This window comes from Jatropha curcas, chromosome 4 (assembly GCF_041381405.1).
Source record: "Jatropha curcas cultivar XTBG-Jc1 chromosome 4, XTBG_Jcur_1.0, whole genome shotgun sequence".
NCBI classification, from domain to species: Eukaryota; Viridiplantae; Streptophyta; class Magnoliopsida; order Malpighiales; family Euphorbiaceae; genus Jatropha; species Jatropha curcas.
Window position 1 is genome coordinate 709,124 of NC_143154.1, and position 22,324 is coordinate 731,447.

A 22,324-nucleotide genomic window follows, 5' to 3' on the forward strand; every position below is an offset into this window, starting at 1 on the left:
TAACGTGGACGTGGGAGCAACCCATATCAAAAGTACATATGCAAATGCAATTCAGACTTCACTAGAGGCTTTATGAACATGGTCATGAATATGGCTAGAGACATTCTCAAATGTATTATTCCTGCCTCAAATCATTCGTGTCTGAAAAATCTTATATAATATATATAGTGCTCTGACTCATATTTGTATTCTTTCCCTAACAAATGCAAAGTATTAAACTTTATTGTTTTTGTTTTGAGGTTGTGGTGGACAATCCATTTTTGTTTTCCAATGCCATTTTGCGGAGCGGATGCGCCTACAAAATGCCGCATCAAACGTTCAATCATTCTCGTATAAAGTCGTCGGTTTGTATAATATAAAGTGATTATATTTAAAATTATATTATGATAAACATAATATTTATATTTATATTAAAAATGTAATTTTCTAAATTTGAGTTAGTCTAAACATTGTTGGGTAGTGATATCTATTTTAATAGTCGTTAATCGTTCTATTAGCCGTTAACTTGTGATGGAAAAAAAAAATTAACTAAATTTTGTGAATGCAAAATAACATTTCATAAAAAAATCTTTTCAAATTTTAAAAATTATTATAAAAGCTAAAATTAATATAGATTGAAAATTGACTTAATCAAGACACTAAAAGTTAACTCAAAAGCTACTGTTAGACATGACTTAAGTACATTAATTGAGCTCAGCCTTCTTAAACAAGTTATATTGAATTTGATTTGGAGCATGTGTAAAATTCACTTAAAAGTAAGAATAGAATCAAAACTAGTATTTTTAGAGTACTTATCTCATTTTGATCGGTTCAATGAGAATATAGGTAATTGTAAATGAGTTTTTGAGTTTAAGACAAGTACGAGTAGCGAATTACTATTTGTGATGATACTTGTAGGGTATATGTATAGATTTTTGAGTTCATGCTACTCATTATTTACTATAATAAACGAGTTTGGTCATGTCTATTCCTAATAAAAAATGTATTTTAAATAAGTTCGGATTTGAATACTTGAGAATGTATTCTAATTTTCTCTTTTAAATAGGAAAATGTTGTCTAGACATTAATAAAATTTTTCTTTTTGTCAAAAAATTAATAAAATCATTATAATTTGATAACCCATTTATTAATCCAATGACTATTAATATTCACAATTACCAATTATCACTGATCACCATCGATATAACTATAATAATCGGTTACTACTCACCATCAACTGTCATAATTTATTATTTTTATATATTTTATCATATTTAATAATAAAATTTTTATAATTCTAAATATTATTATAGACTTATAAAAATAAAATTTTAACATATATTTAATATTCTTTAAATTGTAACTTAATAACAATTATTTTCTGAAAATAAACGAAGTATTATTAATATGAATCATATACGTCTAGTTTAAAAAAATTCCCCGACCCTAGAATTCTTTATTGGGCCCAGTTTGAGTATTGATGCTTGAACCCATATTCTGGCCGAGCTTGGCCGATGATTCCTGACCCAGTGCTCGAACTCTTGTTTATGCGCGTCTATATTGGCTGCTGCTGCGCCACGGAACAAATACGTTTTCCGAAGACGAATATTTTTCGAAAATAGAAACAATTCGAAAGTCATTTATCGTGTTGACAATTTCGTTGACTTAAACAGCCAACTAAAACTCAACACATAAGATGCCTCTAGCTCCAGTCAACGCTATACTTTTCTGCTATTGGCCATGATAGAATCACTGATAATCTTTCTCTTAGTCTTGAGCGCAGCGGAACATTATAGACCAATTAGGATTTACTTTGTCAAATCCTTTTTTATTGTTTATTAATAAAAAAGTATTCAATTTAGAGTTAATTACTATTTGCCCCTAATTTTGCCCTAAACATACTCTGTTGGCCCTTCTATTTAAAAAAATATAAAAATTAAAAAGGTCAACTATTTAGTCATTTATGTAAATTTATATTATGTTAACCATTTATCCTCATATATTAATAAAATTCTTAATTTTCTTAAATTTTACTTTTTTATTCATAAAAGGCACAATGGGTCGAAATAACCATAGGCTATAATGTAAAGTAGCCATTCTCTTTAAATGTCATTCACCAAATTAGTGATAACTTTTCTAATGGAGGTGACTCGAAGTTTAAACCTCTCACTTTCTATATCTTCTATAAAAAGATATATAAAATGTAAGAAAATCAACCGGATCACGTCTGATTGACAAGATAATTAGAAGAAAGGTGATAGTTTTTCTTAAATTTTATTTTCTTATAATATTCTAAAATTTTATGTATAATCACAGTCATCAATTATAACTTATTGGAAGTTTATTGAACATTCAATTTATAACAATGAAATATATTTATTTAACTAATAATTTGTTTATCTCCTCTTTAAAAATGTTTTTTTAACTAATAATTAATAACTAACTAAAATCACTATGATCTACCATAGAATGATTAAATAATTTCACTTTTTAAATTTGGAAGACGAAATAACATATTTTAAAAATAACAATGACTGATTAGTGTATTATTAAAAATTATGGGGCAAAAAGTGAATTTACCTTTACTAAGTCACCGTCTCCCTGTAATTAGGGTCTTTTTTTTATCTCGCCCCTTCTCTTCAATGCTTTCCATTATGGCTTCTCCGATCGCCTAATTGATCAAAAGCCAAACATCAAAACGGATAATTTCTTAGAACCTAAACTTCGACCCGGAAAAAAGTCCAGACCCGATGGCTCGACGATCCATTCCAATCCTGAAGAAACTGCTCTCTTCATCAAACAATCCCTCTCCATCTTCCAGACTCACTTCTTATAGATCCGTGACTTACATGCCCAGACCCGGTGACGGCGCTCCACGCGCTGTAACCCTAATTCCTGGCGATGGAATCGGCCCTTTAGTAACCGGCGCCGTTGAGCAAGTGATGGAGGCGATGCACGCACCGGTTTATTTCGAACGCTATGAGATTCACGGCGACATGAAAAAGGTGCCGCCGGAGGTCATCGAGTCGATTAAGAAAAATAAGGTTTGTTTGAAAGGAGGATTAGCAACTCCCATGGGCGGTGGTGTTAGTTCCTTGAATGTGCAGTTGAGGAAAGAGCTTGATTTGTACGCTTCGCTCGTTAATTGCTTTAATTTGCCTGGATTGCCAACCCGCCATGAAAATGTTGATATTGTTGTGATTAGGGAGAACACTGAAGGAGAATACTCTGGTCTCGAGCACGAGGTCGTTCCTGGTGTTGTTGAAAGCCTTAAGGTAACTCTTATTTATCATTCGTTTCTGTTTTTGATTGAATTAAGAACTTTTTTGTTATAAATGAATCTGAAAATATAAAAATCACGAAAATATATGCAATTCCAATTTTGTTGGAACCAAACGGGGTCTTGCATAGTTTTTTAGAAAAATCCATATCCAATTCATATCATTTGCGAATGAATTTTCATATTCGGATCAACTACGGAGTTCAATTTTAAATAGCCAGTTTGAATTCATTAGCTTTTGTGTACTTTTATTATTTTTCAGTTGAGATTTTATTTGCAAATTCTATCAACTTTGGAACAATTTGGTCCAAGCATAACCAATTACATGGAATTAAAAATGTGAAATTCAGAACAAATTTTTATTTTTGCCAAACATCAAATTTTGTGTTTGTGAATGGATTCTGTAAAATTTTAAGGAATTCAATCATAACAAATAATTGATGTTGCACGGACACGGAAACGATAGGGGGAAACGACATTTGAAATATAATTTTACATGGAAAATGGTATTTTACATAGGGAAATGTTTCCGAATCCTTCCGTGCATAATAGCTATTAATGAATGTCAGTTTTTTTTTTTGGGTTTGTTAGGCTATCAATGGAACTATTTTGGTTTTTTATTTTTATTTTAATTTTTAAAATCTAATTACTACCAATTTGTTAGGTGATAACAAAGTTCTGCTCTGAGCGTATTGCCAAATATGCTTTTGAGTATGCGTATCTGAACAACAGGAAGAAAGTGACTGCTGTGCATAAGGCAAACATCATGAAGCTTGCAGATGGTTTGTTCTTGGAATCTTGTCGGGAAGTCTCTTCAAAATATCCTGGAATCAAATATAATGAAATTATTGTGGATAACTGCTGTATGCAACTTGTTTCAAAGCCAGAGCAATTTGATGTCATGGTATTGAATTTTTATTCAACCAATTCTGTTGTCTTTTTTTTTTTTTTTTCCTGCTCGTCTTCGTATTTTCTGTATGTGTCTCCTTATATTTGCAAGTATGGTTTTTGTTGGAAAACTGTGGTCCTATATTTGAGGTTCTAAGTTATTTAAACAATTAACAAACCCATTGATAAAGTGAATTACTTCTAGAAAAACCGATAGCACTAACATGCTCATTGTTCATTGTTCTTACTGTCTTTCTACCTGAATGTTGCAATCAAGGCAGCTGTAGGGAATGGGACATAAGTTTTGGGGATTAGATTACAGATTCCAGTAATAACTTTGGGGAAGTCAGTGAGTTAACATGTTTTTAGGTGCTGGCAAATTGAGGATCCTGATTTTAGGTGGCCATTTCTTTTCTAAAGATCTGTAGTAATTTCTAATCGGGAGAGAAACCCTTCATCCTTACTATTGCAAGGATGAGCATCTAATTAGTTTAGCTATCTTAAGAAAATGAATATTTCCAGCTTTTGACATTAGATGCTAGAGAAGGATATCCTCTTTGATGTAGGTGGCATCACTTAATAGTTAATACTAAAATTCTGGACTGTATACTGTAGGTAGCTTGTCTCATACATTTTAGTACTGAGAAGGATTTATCAAGAGAACTATTTTCTTAAAAGCTGGGAGTTAGCATTATTAGTTAGAAAAATAAAATAAGAAATGAAGAGAAAGCAAACAAAATTGTATGCTTACTGATATATTTTATGGTTTTCAGATTTCTCATTTTGGTTATGGACTCTGTCAGTATCACCCCTTTTAGTGTTTGACGAATATTCACTTGTCAAAAAAGGGGGGAAAAGGGAAAAGGATTTTAGATTTTTTTTTTATTTACTATTCATTAGAGGATTAGGATTTATTAGAATTTAATTTAGTCTCCATTTGGACAATTTTGACCTTAGTAGAATAGAATGATGTGGATTGAATTTAGAGTTGAGGCTGTGCCAAATTTGTACTGTGGAGCTCTGTGTATTGTATTATCAGCCATGATAAGGGATTGGAGAAGGATATGAAATTTACCGTTGAGGATGGTTAAAGCGTTGAGCTAGCAAGATATCAATCAGTTGGCATAAGAATCTTTCTTTTTTGTAATTTTTTCAGTGCTGTCACCAGGCCTCGCCTAGGCACAAAGGGGAGGTGAGGGGTTGGTGCTTGGTATACCTTAAAATGAGGCGCCTTCAACTAGGTGCTGCCTAGATGCCAAAGTGCAAAAAGGAGGGGCGACAGGTAGGCGAGCGACTCAAACTAATTTTGCTATTTCCCTATATAGCTACTAAAAGATTAGGTTAACAAATGTGGGGATCAAAACAAAAAGAAAGCGGCTAGAAATTGGAAAATTGGACAGCCATTAAATAATTAAGTCAAAAACTTCATACAAATATGGAAAAGAAAAAGAAAGTGGCTGGAAATTGGAAAGTTAATCTACCATACAAATATGGAAGAAAATAAGTTGCTGGAAATTGGGAAGTTGGACAGCCATTAGATAATTAGGTTAAAATCTAACCTAACCTAACCATTAAAAATAAGTACAACAAATATGTAAAAGAAAGTGGCCGGAAATTGGAAAGTTTGACAGCCATTAAAAAAATTAGGTTTAGTTAAATCTAATAGTTATGTTAAATGGTTTTATGTGCTTTTTGGAACCAATGTTTTGATGCATAAGTTCTAAATGAATGACATGGTTTTGTTCTTTAACAATACATCTAGAATTCTAAATTATAAATAACCTAAAATTCCTCACTTTACTCTGGTGAGCGCCTCTAATAGTGCCTAGTGCCTCGGGCAATGGAGGACCTTGTCGCCTTAAGGGCGCCCATCGCTTTGACATCGCTGATTTTTTTATTTGAGAATTCACTGCTAGGATGTTCGTGCCTGTTATCGCTGATTGTATTTGGCATTAATAATTGGGTTTTGCTCAAAATCTCAATGCTTGGTTTCCATAGATTGAAATAGTGAGGGAGCGAACATGAGTTCTTTCGCTGATGAGGCTCGGTTTACATTTTGCAGGTGACACCTAATCTTTATGGGAATCTTGTTGCAAATACAGCTGCAGGTATTGCTGGTGGCACGGGAGTCATGCCAGGAGGTATATCCACGAATATAATTTGTTGTAGAACTTTGTGTTTCTTTAATGTTTTTCTTTTTGCAGTTTTGGAATTAGTGATAGAAAGGCCATAATAACTTGACCAATGTATAGTTAATGCCAGGTGATTATTCCAAAGGCATCTAAATAAAGCTTCGTTTTAGTAAACTTCAATTGGTTGCTACGTTCTTTAAAATTACTTCATGGTCCATATGATTCTTTTAGGCTTCTGAGTTTTGATTAACAAAAATGAGTGTCTTCGATGGCCTTAGTTTGTCTGAGAGCCTTAGAGATGCTGCAATAATGCTGTGTGTTTTCTACAAGATATTTGTGTCAGGAATTTGGTTTTGGTACGTCAATTAGGGGCCAGCATATAAATTAGGTGCTTGCATCAACTTTAAGAAACTGACTGAGCCTGATTTGTAATCAGTGAACTTTATAGTCATTGGGTCAGTGGCCACTGGAAGTGATAGAGGAAATCCAGTTTGTTGTGGTTTATTTAAACACTAGAAACCTGCTTGAGCTTGACCCTACTTGAGCAACGATTATTAAGTATTGTCATTTTATATAAGCTATAATTGTGCTCTTGAGAATCCTTTTCTTTGTCATCCTCTCTTTTAGTTATTTCATTTCCCAATTCTTCTCTCTCTCTCTAAGCCTGTTTCATGTCTGATCTCTCAATCCTGAAATCTGGTCCTCAATTGGAATCCTTCAGTAGCTCAAACAAATATTTCTCATTTTGGCCTGCTAGATATTTGCTTAGATATGTAATAATACATATTATAATTCTTGTTTGTGAAAGTATTTAATGAATTCAAAGTTGGGTTTCTGATTGCATGAGATTTTTACCGTTAATTGAAGCTTGATTTCTTGATGAGTATCTGAGGGCCTATGATTTGATATATTGTAGGGAAACAAAAATGCATGGACTCAGTTTCTATAAGCAAATTTGCATTTTCTTAAATGTATTTTGCAATTGTTCTCACACTTGATTTCCTTCAGTTCAAGTTGAGAACTCTATGCTATGTTTAAATGATGTTGATGCTAAGGGTTTGATTCAGAATTGTTGATACTTGAGTGTTTATACCCTATCCCCAAATAAAGTTGCATGCATGTGCTCAACTTGATGAAACTCCTATAATTTCATGGTTTTGGCGCCCTAAATTCAGAATCCGATTGCATCATTTCAGGCCACCATTTGATGTACAATCCATCTGATCTGATCCATGTACAACCTTTCTAATAATGCTGAGCTCAAAATCAAATGCTTCCTAGATCTTTGGAGCATTTGATTTTTTTTTCATGGGCTGCATTAATAAAATCTTTCCTGAACTTTAGTGCAAATATTTTCCTAGAGCTTGGAATGTAATGTCTTATACAAGTCTTGGGAAATTAATGTCTAAGATTGAAGATAGCATATGTACTTGTTCGCTGTCCTTTACAATTGCACCTGTCACTAGCAATTAGAACAACTCTAAACAAGATTAACGTTTTATTGAGTATAAGAGGCATACAGAGTATTGGTCTTAGGTAGGAGATATAATATGGGCAGGTTTTGATTTGGAAATGATTATAAATGCTTTTGCGAAATTCAACTTGAAACTGCTGTTTATCTGTTCTGGAGTCTGTTATGGCTAAAACCTACAGAAATATATCTTATGTGCTATTTCTTATAGATTTTATCTACATATTTCATATGCTCTTTTCTGGTGAACTTCACCATAATGCCAAACTTACCCTAAATCATATATCAACTCCATCCATCCAAAGTTTGATATAGTCATCTTCTCAAAAATTTTGATATAGTCATTGATGCATTGTAGATAAACGCGCATGTTTGTACGGAGTTTGTTATGGCTAGAACCTATAGAAAGTTATCTTAAGTGCTATTTCTTATGGGTTTTTATCTACATATTTCATATGATAAACGCTCATGTTTGCACAGAGGGTTGAGAATCTACAGTATTATTTGCAATTTTCTCTTACAAATGTTTCCCTGCCCTTTTGTTTCCTCGCGAACAGGAAGAGTAAATGAGAATTTTGCATAATTTGTTTCTTAGACAATTTCTCATTCAGAATTGCTTATATTGCCAAAAAATGGGTGCTGATATTGCAGGCAATGTTGGTGCTGATCATGCTATTTTTGAGCAAGGTGCCTCAGCAGGAAATGTGGGCAATGAGAAAATAGTGGAAAAGAAAAAGGCAAATCCAGTGGCGCTGCTTCTCTCATCTGCTATGATGCTCAGACATCTTCAGTTCCCTTCATTTGCAGATCGATTAGAAACTGCTGTGAAACGGGTAATTTTAGAGGGAAAGTATCGAACGAAAGACCTAGGAGGAACAAGCACTACCCAAGAGGTTGTCGATGCAGTCATAAGTGCTCTAGACTGATCGAGTAGATACTCATTTAGCTGCAGACCTTACTAAATCATTTGCAGAGCCAAACATGATATTCTTTATGACACTTCTATTTCCAACATTTCCTCATTGCTGCTTTCACCGTTGAGATCATCATTTCCTTTTTTGTTTAAATAATCTCAAATGGAGATATGACAAAAATGCATTTGTTAATCGAGTTAAATACCTGTATAGGGAGGAGGTCAAATTCTGTGTTTGCTGCAATTATCAAGTTCACCTTTATATTTGAATTAAGTGAAGTCATGACCATATTCGAGGGAAGTGGATCTTGAATATGGTTTTTTGGTATTTTTTTAGCTTTTTCACTTTCCTGTTCAGTGAAGGATTGTGATGCCCGAGGATTTTTGTGAAACTGTGTTTCTGTTTTCTTGCATGTTTAGCATATTGGGGATAGAGAAAATCCTGTCAAAATAATAAAATGACAATTAGTAACCAAGTACTGATTCTTAGGTCCTTGTTTGGATTGATGGATTTCAATTTCATGGATGTGTACAATCTCTTGTTTGGTATAGGTTCATTTTATGAATTTTTTGGCCAAATTACTCCAAAACTTAGATGAATAGTGTCAATTTGCCCATTAGTCTACGGGTCAAAATTTTAGATTTTGAGTTCGAGCTGGATTTACATTTACATTCCTACTTACAAGCATGCTTTAAGAATTTTTCTAATGTAGTATAGAATATTTCCCAAATATTCATCAATAAGGTGATATATTAATCAACAAGTCCATCAACGAGAAAGAAAAAATTAATCAAATCCAAACACAAACTTAATTTTCATATATTTATATAAAAAAATAAAAACAAGAAATATTGATTAAAAGAAAGAAAAAGAATGAAATGGCAACAAAAGGAAAGACAAATTTAAAAAGGCTTTACAAATAGATCTGAAAATAAAGAGAAGACAGATACAGAAGAAGAGAGAAAGAGAAACTGAAAATCAAACTCTAAGGGGCAAAAACGCAATAGTTTCCCAGTAAAAGAAAGAGGCAAAGAGCTCTGGCAATTTAGGGTTTTAGCTAAATTTAACAAAATCTATTCATCAGCTTGTCCCTTTCTCCTTTGTGTAATTTACCTTATAATATATATAATTTATATTTATAATCATTGACTATTTACATTCTAATTTTAATAATAATAATATAAAAAAAGCAGTATTCCTTCAAATTATTCAACATCTATAATTTAAAAAAAAACATTTATTTAAAAAATAAAAAATAAAAACAATAAAAAGCTTCATATTTAGTTTTTTACTATAGTAAAAATAAGCTAAAGTAAATGATTCAACCAGTAACTTCTTGTCATGTCTAATAAATTCTAGGTCCTACTAATAATAAATGACATTGGCTAAATAATTATTGTTCCTGAATATTTAGGTTTCAGGGTGATTTAGTAAATAACAACAAATGAAATTCAAATTATTACGAAATAACTATAATATGAAATTCAATTGAAATCTGCATTTCAAATTGCATTGGAATGAATTTCCATAACTGTCTTAGAATCCATACGTATAGAATACAAAGTTTGATGATATCTATATATATTAGATAGCTCTTTTATTGGTGGTCACAAAGTAATTCAAAAGTTAAGCACTTGGTTTGGTTTAATTTTGTTGAATTAGGCAACATGATCCAAATCTTCAGAGCTCCTTTGATTCAAACCAGTTCAAACCGATTTGGTTTAGATTTGCATAAAAAATCTCGAGTCTTCTCTCATTTTTCTGGGGATTTTGAGAAAGAATCATTGAAATCCATGGAGGGTCTTATTCATTGCTCTGTAAATTACGTTCCTTTATCTCCTATAAGCTTCTTGGAACGAGCAGCTAAGATATATGGAGACAGGAAATCTGTTATTTATGGTTCTTTGGAGTACAGTTGGAGTGAAACCTATAACCGTTGTCTTGGGCTGGCTTCTGTCTTGACACAGTTGGGAATTTCTAATGGCGATGTGGTGAGTTCATTTCATTGTCTTTTCTTGAAAATTATCATTTTATATCTTATCAAAAAGGAAATGTTTCTATAGTGTTGTCTAAAATTTTTATGACTGAAATATGTGAAATTTGATTTAAGAAAGCATTTTTGGTTAACTATAGTTAAATAATAATTGTTCGAATTCCTTCCATAAACTTAACGAGCTAAGTAATTTATTTATGATGCTCATTTAACAAAAAAAAAAAAAAAATTGAACTTAAACTTCATTCGAGTTGGATGAATTATAATTTTTTTTGATAAATAAATTATAGATGAGCTAATTTTAAAGTTTGAACCGGAAACCTATTAATAATTTTAAAAAGTAAATAATATAACTGCAATGAAATAAAATAATTAATTTTTAATTTTTTGGAGGGAAATTACAGCGAAATACATTTAACTATATAAAAATGATTAGCTCAGACGTTTTATTGTAAATATTTTTCTTTATAAACTTGAAATAAAAAAATTAATATAATATTCATCACAGCAAATATAATTTTCAGCACATAAGAACAGTAATAGATTTTTCATGTCAGCCAAAGGACTTGAACTTTGTATTACATCATCCATGATTTTATCTCTTATCTTACATGCTTCGGCAGTTCAAAGACTCTGTTGACAGTGTTACGTCTCCAATCCCAGAGGAAAGCTTTGCTTTGTGTTTCATTTTCTCGTATTTGCCACTGGAGTCTGCTACCTGTTTGTTTAAGTTTCTCTGTTACCCACAAACATGAACCACCTTTTCAAGAACAAATCCTATTATTTTTACTGTACTCGTTTCATTTCCTCTAGTTTCAACCGGTTTCTTTTCAATTTCCCACAAAATTCCCGCGTTTTGTCTCATTTTCCTGGGGATGTTGAGCCTGAATCATGGAAAACTACGGAGGGCCTTGTTCGTTGCTCTGCAAATTTCGTTCCCTTGTCTCCTATAAGTTTCTTGGAGAGATCAGCTAAGGTGTATAGAGACAGGAAATCTGTTGTTTATGGTTCTGTTGTGTATACATGGAATGAGACTTATAAGCGTTGTCTTAGCCTTGCTTCTACTTTGACCCGATTGGGAATTTCCAGAGGTGATGTGGTGAGTTGATTTTGATTGAGCTGCTTTTTTGTACTGTTTTAGGAGAAATTTGCTCTTCTGGGTTGGCTTTAATTAATAAAAAGGTTTTGATTTTTATTCTAGTTTTTAGATTACTGCCATTGACATTTGATCATTATATTTTGATTTTGATTGTTTTCGAGTTCATCTAGATTTTCTTCTCAAATGACTCAATCTGGTGGATATTCTATACACTGGACCGGATAAATCCCCTTCATTTACTGGTGGATCAGCAGCCTTCATTCTTCTTTGCCATTAATATTTTAAATCATTCTCTACACTTCTTTTCACCCTTTTTGTACTTTTTTTAAATCTCTACATCAAAATTCAAAACAACCATTGATCATCTTTCTTCTATTATTTAATTCATTGATAAGATTGAGTAGGATTTGGTCGATGAAGCTTAGGTCAGTTGGGTTAATCCATTGGATGTTACGTAAACTATCATGCATTTTTAGTTTATTGTTTTGTTGAATTTGAATTGGCTCAATAGTCAATACACAAACTGACAGCTGAACTTAAAAAAAAAAAAAAAAAAAAAAATAGTGACAGTTCTAACTTTTAGATTAACCCTTGAATGCTTCAATTATTAAAAATTATAATGTATTGATATTTTAAATCTAAAATTTCATATGTTAAACTTTGTTTTTATAAAATTTAGATGTCAATTTATAATTTCTGCATTTATGAGTTTATCAATTTGCTTCAGGGGGAAAACCACTAGCTCGTGAAATAAGTTTGTTCTCCAGATTGTTTAACCATTTATGCTGTAGAAACCCTACAAAATGGGATACGACAAAAACATTGAAAATTTCAAGCCTTTTAAGATAGAGTTGTTTATATTATCTATTGGTGTACAGAAAAAAAAAAAAAGAAAAAGAAAAAGAAAAGGGAGGCGACTTTGTTGTTTTCTAACTGTTTTCCTGGAGTAATTGCTAGTATTTGTTTATCTTGTCTGTTTGTGCGTGTTCAAATATTGAAAATGCTGTTTTACTGAGTCTATACTTAAATATATCAGCATTTAATATTAGAAAGAAACATTAACGCAGGTTGCTACTTTGGCCCCTAATGTTCCAGCAATGTATGAGCTGCATTTTGCAGTCCCAATGGCAGGAGCTGTTCTTTGCACGCTTAATACACGCCATGATGCAAATATGGTTTCTGTTTTGTTGAAACATTCAGAAGCCAAGATCATTTTTGTAGACTATCAATTATTTGATGTTGCTAGTAAAGCACTTGATCTTCTGGCAAATACAGAAACAAAACCACCTATAATGGTCTTAATTTCTGAATCTGATGGCCCGATGCTCTCTGGCTTTACTTCAAACACTTATGAGTATGAAAGTCTCTTGGAAAATGGAGATAATGCATTTGAGATTAGACGACCGAGAACTGAGTGGGATCCAATCAGCATAAATTATACTTCCGGCACAACTTCACGACCCAAAGGAGTTGTTTATAATCACAGGGGTGGATATCTCAATTCTCTTGCTACAGTTTTCCTTCATGGGATGGGAGCAATGCCCGTTTACCTTTGGACTGTGCCTATGTTTCACTGCAACGGATGGTGCCTTACTTGGGGAATTGCAGCTCAAGGTGGCACTAACATATGCCTCAGAAAAGTCTCTCCAAAAGGCATTTTTGACTGCATAGCAGAGCACAAAGTGACACACATGGGAGGAGCTCCAACTGTATTGAACATGATTGTGAATTCTCCGGTTTGTGATCGAAAACCACTTCCTCACAAAGTGGAAGTAATGACTGGGGGTGCGCCACCACCCCCTCAAATCATTTTCAAGATGGAAGAGTTGGGTTTTGGTGTATCCCACTTGTATGGCCTTACAGAAACTTATGGTCCAGGAACTTATTGTGCATGGAAACCTGAATGGGATTCTCTGTCTCATAATGAGAGAGTAAAGTTGAAAGCTCGACAAGGAATTCACCATCTTGGTTTAGAGGACGTTGACGTAAAAGATCCTATCACTGAAGAAAGTGTACCGGCCGATGGTAAAACATTAGGAGAGATTATGTTCAGAGGAAACACTGTAATGAGTGGGTACTTCAAAGACTTGGAAGGAACAAAGGTAGCTTTCAAAGGTGGATGGTTTCGAAGTGGGGATCTAGCTGTGAAACATTCTGATGGTTATATAGAAGTAAAGGACCGGTTGAAGGATATTATAATTTCTGGAGGAGAAAATATAAGCACAGTTGAAGTAGAAACAGTTTTATACGGCCATCCTGCAATTCTTGAAGCTGCAGTAGTTGCAAAACCAGATGATCACTGGGGACAAACCCCTTGTGCATTTGTGAAGCTAAAAGAGGGATTTGATGCAACCGAGCAAGATATAATTAAGTTTTGCCGAGATAAATTGCCTCATTATATGGCTCCTCGAACTGTCATTTTTGAGGATTTGCCAAGAACCTCAACTGGGAAGGTTCAAAAATTTATTCTGAGGGAGAAAGCGAAGGCTATGGGCAGCCTTTCTTGAGAAAATGTATCAAATTGTGTAAAATATATCAAATAACATATTGAGTTTAAAATAAACGAAACTCGATTCAACTTTAGATGATTGATTTACATCTATATTAAAAAAGTTATTTTAAATTTTAAGTGGAGAAATTTTTGAATTTTATCTTTTAAGCCACATAAACAAACTATTAATAAATTTTTTTGAATTTTACTTCTATTATAAAGAAGTTCAACGTAAAAATTCAAAAGCTTAAATAGCCAAAATATTAAGGTCTCGTTTGGTTGGGATAAGTAAACGGAGGAAGTTGAAGTTTCCAAGAAATATAGATTTTGAGCATGTTTAGTTGGCACAAATTGTGTAATTTCTGGAGACTTAAAAATAAAACTCCCCCGCCGTTTACTTCCCCTGCTCACCCATAGGAAGTGGAGTTCCTGTACTTGTGATTCAACACATGCTCTTTCCTTATTAAGCTTTTTTAGAGAATTATTATTCTTATTTTGTGTGTAATTATAACATTAACCAAATAAATAAAATTATAATAATATTTTGTACAACATGTAATTAAAAGGTTATATTGATTACAAGCAAGTGGATCATATAAAACGAGTTTTATTAAATTTTTTTAATGAAATATTTCAATTAAAATTTTTTGAATGAAATATTTCAATTATTATATATAATAGGGTATTTTTGTCATTTACAATCTCACATTTCATTAACCGAATTTTACTTTCTGGAAATTCAATGTATCAATCAAATACAGTCCCACTCAACTTTTCGGAAAGTAATTTTTTTAAAACTCTACTTACTTGGAAGTCAACTTTCCAGGAAATAGATCTATGCTAAGTTCCAAATAGATATTTTATTCCTATGAAATTCAATGACGTTTTGGTTTCAATGTAAAAGTCAAAGAGATCTGTACAAATCTTGAAAGCATCAGCGATTCCAGGGGGTCTCCCACCAATATTAACCCACTTTTAAACAATCGAGTCAGACACCGAGTCATTCACCGTGACTCGCTTGATCCACCCATCTTGACAGCTCGTGTAAATCAGCCCCGACTTGCTGTCATATGCTATATCTTCGGGTCCCTTTATCCAAAAGTTCTGATCTTTCAAGGACATGACTATTTTGCATCAACACATTAGGGGGCTGAGTCAACTCGTGGATGGGAATAAAAGCTGGGTCGAACGAGTCTATTTGGTAAATAAGTATAGCAGCTATAACAGGAGATATTATTGAAAAGGCAATAGTGAAAGAAAGGCATGGTCAACTCTTTCCTGATATGTTATGATATGATTTTGTTGGATTCATATTTTCTGTGGTAGCAATAGGTTGGAGATGCGTGTCAAATTGAAGAGTTTTAGGCCTTGTTTGGAAGTGACAAGTGAACTCGGAAACTTCAACTTTTGGAAAAGTAATGAATTTGATCATGTTTTATTTCCACAAATAAAGAAATTCTTATGAGGAAATTATTTCCTTTCCTCAATCTAAGGAAGTGCATTTCCTAAAAATTTGATAATCTCCAGTTTGTCCTTTCCTATTTGATGTTACTGCTCAACAGTTGAAAGCCATTAGAGCTTCTGGAAGTTCGGTATTTGGCTTAAGATGATTTGGATGCATGCAAATATGATCATATTGGTCTATTCAACCATGCGAGGAGTGAAAGCTTTCAAGTTCGAGTTTTCTTGATCACAGTTATTTTTATCAATTTGGTGAGCCAAAAGAGAGTTATTCCTGTTGTGTAGCCCGGAATATTATTTCCGCCTATAAAAGCCTCTAATGAATTAAAAAAAAAAAAAAAAGAGATCATGTTGCACTTCACATGATGCCCATGCTTGTGGAAACAATCCAACCTCTTAACAGCCCTGGTAAGTTAATTTCATTTGTTAATTTACTGAACTCTTCCACAAACACAAAACTTTTGTAATTAATTAAATTAATTGTAATATTTTCTATGTTCATTTACGACAATATTTTGTTTATTATTATGTTAAAAAAATTTTTGTATTTGATTATAAGGTGAGTGAAATGGTGGCAAATATATGTGAAATGCGCTTCGTAATATTTTTTTCACTAAATTATTTCAATTATTATATTTAGGTGAAATTAAATTAAACGCGGCAAAAACATCATACTATTACTATATTCAATGAGAAATGTTTGCTAGACAACTCTGACAATTTCTATAACATTTGCATAGTGTAAACACATTTTTTGAAAAAGAAAAAGAGGATTACTAGATGTTTTAGTCATTGCCTCTGTAAGCTCGGATAACTAGTCAGGTGTTGATGGCCCGATTGAGGACAACCCATAGGGCGCACCAACCCTCTGAGCACTGATGAGAGACATTAGTATAGCATTAATCTACACAACTTAGGTATTGGCAAGTGCAGGATACTTGGCCAAATTTAGACGAATAATATAGGGATAGGTGATAGAACCACAGTATAGATGATTTCCAATTTTTACACTACTAGAAATCAATTTTAACTCAGGATCATAGTAATGGGAAATCAGTTTCCCTTCCAAATCCACCACAAAAACTCCTCCATTTTTTCCTGTATCACCTATATTTCCTTTGTGCTTCAAAACAATTCCTGCAAGCTTTCGGACAAAAGGATATTTGAATACTGCCTTCCAAAATGTTGTGATTTCCTGTCAAATTGATCAAAATTACTAATCTGCTCAAGTTAATTTAACAATTACTTTAAATATATAAAGATATTATACCATGGGTAATGCAATCCAGAAGTGGCCATGTCCATCATAATGGATATTGTCTGGCATTCCAGGCAAATCAGTAAATTTTTCCAAGCTTCCTTTTTTATTGCCTTTTATGTAATATTTTCTACACCTCCTCCTGTAGTGAACAAGTCCAAACCAGGTTTTTAAAGTCAAATTCAATATATAAAGGTGTAAGTAAGCCGAGTCAAGCTTGAACTTGACGAGCGCAAATCTCGGCTCGGAAATCAACAAGCCTGAAAATTTTAAATTCAAGCTCGATTTGAGCTCGACTTGAGGCTCTTAGTTCAATTCAAAAAATTTTAAGTTTGAGCTCGGCTTGAGACTCGAGACTTGAGTAACCTATTATACATATGTATATAAAAAAACTTGATAAGGCTCGACAAACTTTTAAGCTGAACTTTATTAGGTTCGAGCTCAGATCATTTGCTAAATGAGGAGGCTTGAGATTAAGTTTGAGCTTGATTCGAGCTGAACTTTTTCGAATGCAAACAGTTCGCGAGCTGACTTAGCTAATTTACACTCCTAACAATATATTAACAAAAATCTAAGTATATGCTTGCATTACAAAAGTTTAAAGGTTGAACCAAAAAAATTATTTGAAACAAATAAATATTTTAATTATTTTATTAGACTAGCAAACAATCTAGTCATAACTTTATATGTAATACTTGAATATGATTCAATCTATTGATTGACCTACTCAAGTTCGAGTTCGATTTAGTTAAAATTGAAGCAAGTTTGAATAACTCCTAAAGTAACTCGACTCGACTCAATTAAACTTTTAGAATTCTCATTAGAAGCTAAGTTTAATACCAAAAGATTTTAGAGAACAATTACTTACATGGAAGTTTCACAGAAGATTAAAGAGTCTTGATCGGGAGAAATTGCAAGTCCATTGGCAAAATATAGGTCACTGACCAAAACTTTGGTGATTCTGGTTGCAGGATTATAGCTCAATACCCTACCGTGGGGCTTACCCTCCAAAACGTCCCACAAATGGTCATGAAAATTGTACTTATAAGAAGCATCTGTAAAATAAATAATGCCATCTTCTGCTATATCTACACCATCTGTAAGTTTGAATTTCAGACCCTCTGCCTCATCTGTTAATAGCTCTATTTCACCATCTCTACTAATCTTTAGCAATCCCTATATATTGCACATCAACATTAATTTGGTAAATATCAAAACATTCTTGAGATTAATTATTTTTTTTTCCCCTAATTTCATGGTTAGCATTTCTAGACTAATGCGTTTATCATAAACACTTATGTGGAACTAAGCTACTGTTTGTTTCCGAAAAAAATAACTTACTACCTCCGTTCCTAAATACTCATCACATTTGTGGTTTGAAGGAATAATAATTTTTTTTCATATTTACCCTAAGTGTATGACCAACAATTACTATTTCAATTCCCGAAAATTTGATTCTTAGACATATTAAATTAAGGATAACATAGTTAATTTACTCAATAATTTAGTATATTCCATCCGTTTAAAAAACAATAGTCCGTTTTTCCTTTTTGATTTGTCTAAAAATATAGTCCACCTTCCTTTGTACATTATAGTTAATTTTTAAATTGTCTATTATACTCTTATTAAATTTTATCTTATTTTCAATTACCTCATTAATTTCTTGCTTATTACTCACTCTATTCCAAAGTATAAGTCGTTTTTAGATAATTATTTTGTTTCAAAATATAAGTCGTTTTGAGCATTTTAATGAGTAATAAATGACGTTTTTTCAATGTTACTATTATTTGCATTAAATACAATAAATATACTTTTATAAATAACTATTGATTTTGAGATAAAAGATAATTTAGTCAAGTTATCTTGGTTTTATTAGAATTTACGTGAATTAATTGTTTTCTTAATATTTGTACAACAACGATTTATATTTTGGGACAAAAGGAGTATTTCAATATAATAATAAAATTATCCTTTAACCACGATAATTACTACCGTAAAGAAATGCAAAGAAATATCAACGCAAATGAATTCGTTTTAATGATTTTTTTACGTTAAATTTTTTTATGGGCACATATTTTATATACACACGACAAATTGGTAGTATGTATAAGATTTTGTCTTCAAATACTGACCTTGTAGGCGTCAGCAACAATTACATCGTTATCTTTTCCCAGGACGAGTCCAAGTGGTCTACCACCAGTGTTAACCCAGTTCTCCACAACCGAGTCAGACACCGAGTCATTCACTGCGACTCGTTTTATCCACCCATCTGCACACGTTGTATAAATGACTCCTGATTCGCTATCGTATGCTATATCTTCCGGTGCCTTCAACTGCCCAACACCAAGAAATTCTGAGCCTTGAAGAAGGCGACCAATCTTCATAGAAGCCTCCGGTGGCGGGTCAGTCAACTCGTGGATAGGCATAGGAGCTGGATCGAACGAGTCAAGCTGGAAAATGAATATAGCAAGCAGAACAGGAGCTAAGATTGAGAAAATAATAAAGTAAAATGGCCATGAATGAGATGTGGTGTTTGCAGGCATTTTTAGTTTCTGAGAGAGAATGTATTTGAAACCATAGACGGAGCTATTAATACTACACGTAGGATCCTAATTAGTAACGTTGAATATTAAATATTAAATTAAAAAAATTGAAAGTTTAGATATTTAATTGTTATAATTTTCGTTCAAACGCTAAAATAAAAAAAAAAAAGTATATGCACTAAAATTAACGTTATCTCCTTATCTGCCGGTTGCTTTCAGATAATGTGTGAGTTGATTTTGAGTTAATCCACTCTATGAAAACAAGAATGACAGGCCGACAAGGAGCTTTCGCGTTGAAAGTTGATATTTTCAAAGCTTATGACAGAGTTAATTGGTGCTACCTACAGGCTGTTATGCAGGGCTTGGGTTTTAGCCAGCGTTGGGTTGATTTGATCATGTTGTGTGTTTCATCTGTTAAATACTGGGTTGGAGTGAATGGGGATGAGGTTGGCCCAATTATTCCAGAACGAGGGTTGAGACAAGGTTGTCCATTATCGCCCTATCTATTTGTTCTTTGTGCTGAAGGACTGTCAAAGCTGTTTTGTAAGTCTGAACGAGAAGGTCGTCTCACAGGCTGTAGAGTCTCGAGAGCTGCTCCCCAGTTATCTCACTTGTTATTTGCGGATGATAGTTTGTTCTTCTTTGAGACCTCACAGACTCAAGCTCTGGAGATTAAAAATATTCTAGCTACCTATGAAGCAGCTTCAGGTCAAGCAGTTAATTGGCAAAAATCCGGTATTTTTTTCAGCTCTAACACTTCTGAATTGGATAAGACTGCTGTTACAGGTGTTTTTAGTGTGATTGCTCCTTTGAACCATGGACGATATCTTGGCCTGCCATCGTTAATTGGTAGGGAAAGGAGACGTGTTTTTTCGTTCTTGAAGGATCACGTGAGGAAGTTGGTCAGTGGTTGGAACCAGAAACTCCTATCCAAAGCGGGTAAAGAGGTACTCATAAAGGCTGTAGCACAAGCTATCCCTTCATTCTGTATGAGTTCTTTCCTTATACCGGTATCTATTTTAGTGGAGCTTCAGCGACTAATGAATTTCTATTGGTGGGGTGGGAAGATGAGATGGTTGAGTTGGGAACGGCTTTGTGTAGCGAAGGAAAATGGAGGTTTGGGTTTTAGACATTTACAAAGTTTCAATCTGGCCTTATTAGGAAAGCACTGTTGGAGGCTTTTACACACTACAAACTCTCTCTTTTATAGCTCTTTCAAATCTAAATATTTCCCAAGTGGGAATTTTCTTGGTGCAGGTGTTGGCCGTAATCCAAGTTTTGTATGGAGAGGGATTTGTGCAGCCAAAGATGCTATATGTTCTGGTTTTCGATGGAGAATTGGAGATGGTCAATCAGTTAATGTCTGGACCGAACCGTGGCTATTGAGGGATAATCAGTTTCGGGTTCCCTTACCTATTCTTCCTGGCTTTGAGCATATACGGGTTTCCAATCTTATTTTGACACATGGGGCACATGCTTGGAACTTGCCACTGATACATGGTCTTTTTAATCCTTCAATTGCTTAAATTATTACTTCTATTCCTTTAGCTGCAAATGTTCAGGACTACATCCTTATATGGCATTGGACAGATTCTGGGATATACTCTGTGAAATCTGGATACAGAATAGTAGCATCTCAATATGTGGATACTGAAGATGCTTGGCGGTCGCGTTTCTGGAAAACTCTTTGGTCACTTCAAATTCCGCCGAAAGTGAGGCATTTTCTCTGGAGATGTTGTCGTGACATCCTGCCAGTTAAAGCAACTTTGGCAAGAAGGGGACTGGAGCTTGATACAGGATGTGATTACTGTGGTACTACTGAAACATTAGTCCATGCTCTCGTTGAGTGTCCGAGAGTAAGCTTTTGTTGGCAATTTTTTGGTATTCGGCTGAGTATTGGGAATTTTCCAACTTTCTTACAACTGTTGGAACATTTACATCATGTGTGGGAGAACGAATTTTTTGAGAGCTTCGTTATGGGACTATGGAGTGTTTGGTTGAGCCGTAATGCGTTGAAATGGAATCAAGAGGAAGAAAGACCTTATCATGTGGTTACTCGTGCCAGAAGTATGCTCGTATCTTGGAAGAAAGCCCATCTGAAGTTGCCAGGTTCAGGTACAGGTACAGGTACTCCTGCAAGTCGAATTTGGTGTCCGCCACCTGTCGGCACTCTTAAAATAAATTTTGATGCAACTCTTCTCCCCTTTGTCGGCTATGGAGCCGTTGGTGCAGTAATTTCAAATTGCAATAGCGGGTTTGTATCAGCAGCAACGTCTTCCTTGCAAGGTTGTTTTTCTCCTGCAGTAGCAGAAGCTCAGGCGTTAAGAATAGTGTTGTCTTGGTTGCTGTCAGGCTACTCCAGCTTGAAGATTCAGATTGAGACCGATTGTCTGCAAGTTTTCTGTGCTATGAGAAACTCTGTCCAAGATTGGTCTGAGTTTGGAGTTGTTATTTCTGAATGTAAGCTACTGTTAGTCCAATTGCCAAATGTCACGTTGGTTTGGATTAGAAGACAAGCTAATGATATAGCTCATGTTTTGGCTAAATCAGTTCCTCGTGGGGCTTGTTTTCAAACTTGGAATATTGTGCCCACTTGTATTGCTCGTTTTTTTTCTCTTAATAATATATAAACCAATATTAAATGTAAAAAAAAAAAAACGTTATCTCCTTATCTGCCTTAGCCATTTTAACTGGAAATTGTCGTATATATATATTCTAGTTTATAGAGTCTTTTGTAAGGTCATTAAAATTTGATTAAAATAGAAAAATTGATCTAATTCGGTTTTTTCATTTGGTTATATAACATATGCTTTTC

At 33.6% G+C, this 22,324-nt stretch overlaps 3 protein-coding genes across 5 annotated transcripts; 2 read left to right on the forward strand and 1 right to left on the reverse strand.

Moving 5' to 3' along the window:
• The first annotated feature begins 2,595 nt into the window (after nt 1-2,595).
• LOC105628547 (isocitrate dehydrogenase [NAD] regulatory subunit 1, mitochondrial) lies at nt 2,596-9,139 on the forward strand. Of its 2 annotated transcripts, none has more exons than XM_037641400.2 (4): nt 2,596-3,254; nt 3,936-4,163; nt 6,210-6,288; nt 8,402-9,139. In XM_037641400.2, exons 1-4 carry the CDS (start codon nt 2,730-2,732, stop codon nt 8,674-8,676), a joined length of 1,107 nt encoding a protein of 368 aa, XP_037497328.1. In that variant the 5' UTR covers nt 2,596-2,729; the 3' UTR covers nt 8,677-9,139. The 2 variants fall into 2 exon arrangements, with proteins under 2 accessions (XP_037497328.1, XP_012065367.1); XM_012209977.4 differs by having other exon boundaries at nt 2,597-3,254; nt 3,924-4,163.
• Nucleotides 9,140-10,203: 1,064 nt separating this feature from the next.
• LOC149496600 (isovalerate--CoA ligase AAE2-like) lies at nt 10,204-14,339 on the forward strand. 2 transcript variants are annotated; one of them, XM_089720845.1, is made up of 3 exons: nt 10,204-10,655; nt 11,281-11,756; nt 12,824-14,339. In XM_089720845.1, exons 2-3 carry the CDS (start codon nt 11,409-11,411, stop codon nt 14,261-14,263), a joined length of 1,788 nt encoding a protein of 595 aa, XP_089576971.1. In that variant the 5' UTR covers nt 10,204-10,655; nt 11,281-11,408; the 3' UTR covers nt 14,264-14,339. The 2 variants fall into 2 exon arrangements, with proteins under 2 accessions (XP_089576971.1, XP_089576973.1); XM_089720847.1 differs by lacking the exon at nt 11,281-11,756 and having other exon boundaries at nt 10,205-10,655.
• A 2,015-nt stretch (nt 14,340-16,354) lies between these two features.
• Nucleotides 16,355-19,549, reverse strand: LOC105628545 (protein STRICTOSIDINE SYNTHASE-LIKE 5). The gene is made up of 4 exons (XM_012209973.4): nt 19,099-19,549; nt 17,835-18,142; nt 16,979-17,108; nt 16,355-16,903 (listed from the first exon to the last, which is right to left on the reverse strand). The coding sequence occupies exons 1-4, from the start codon at nt 19,507-19,509 to the stop codon at nt 16,622-16,624; spliced, it is 1,131 nt and encodes a 376-aa protein (XP_012065363.3). The 5' UTR covers nt 19,510-19,549; the 3' UTR covers nt 16,355-16,621.
• Nucleotides 19,550-22,324: the final 2,775 nt, after the last annotated feature.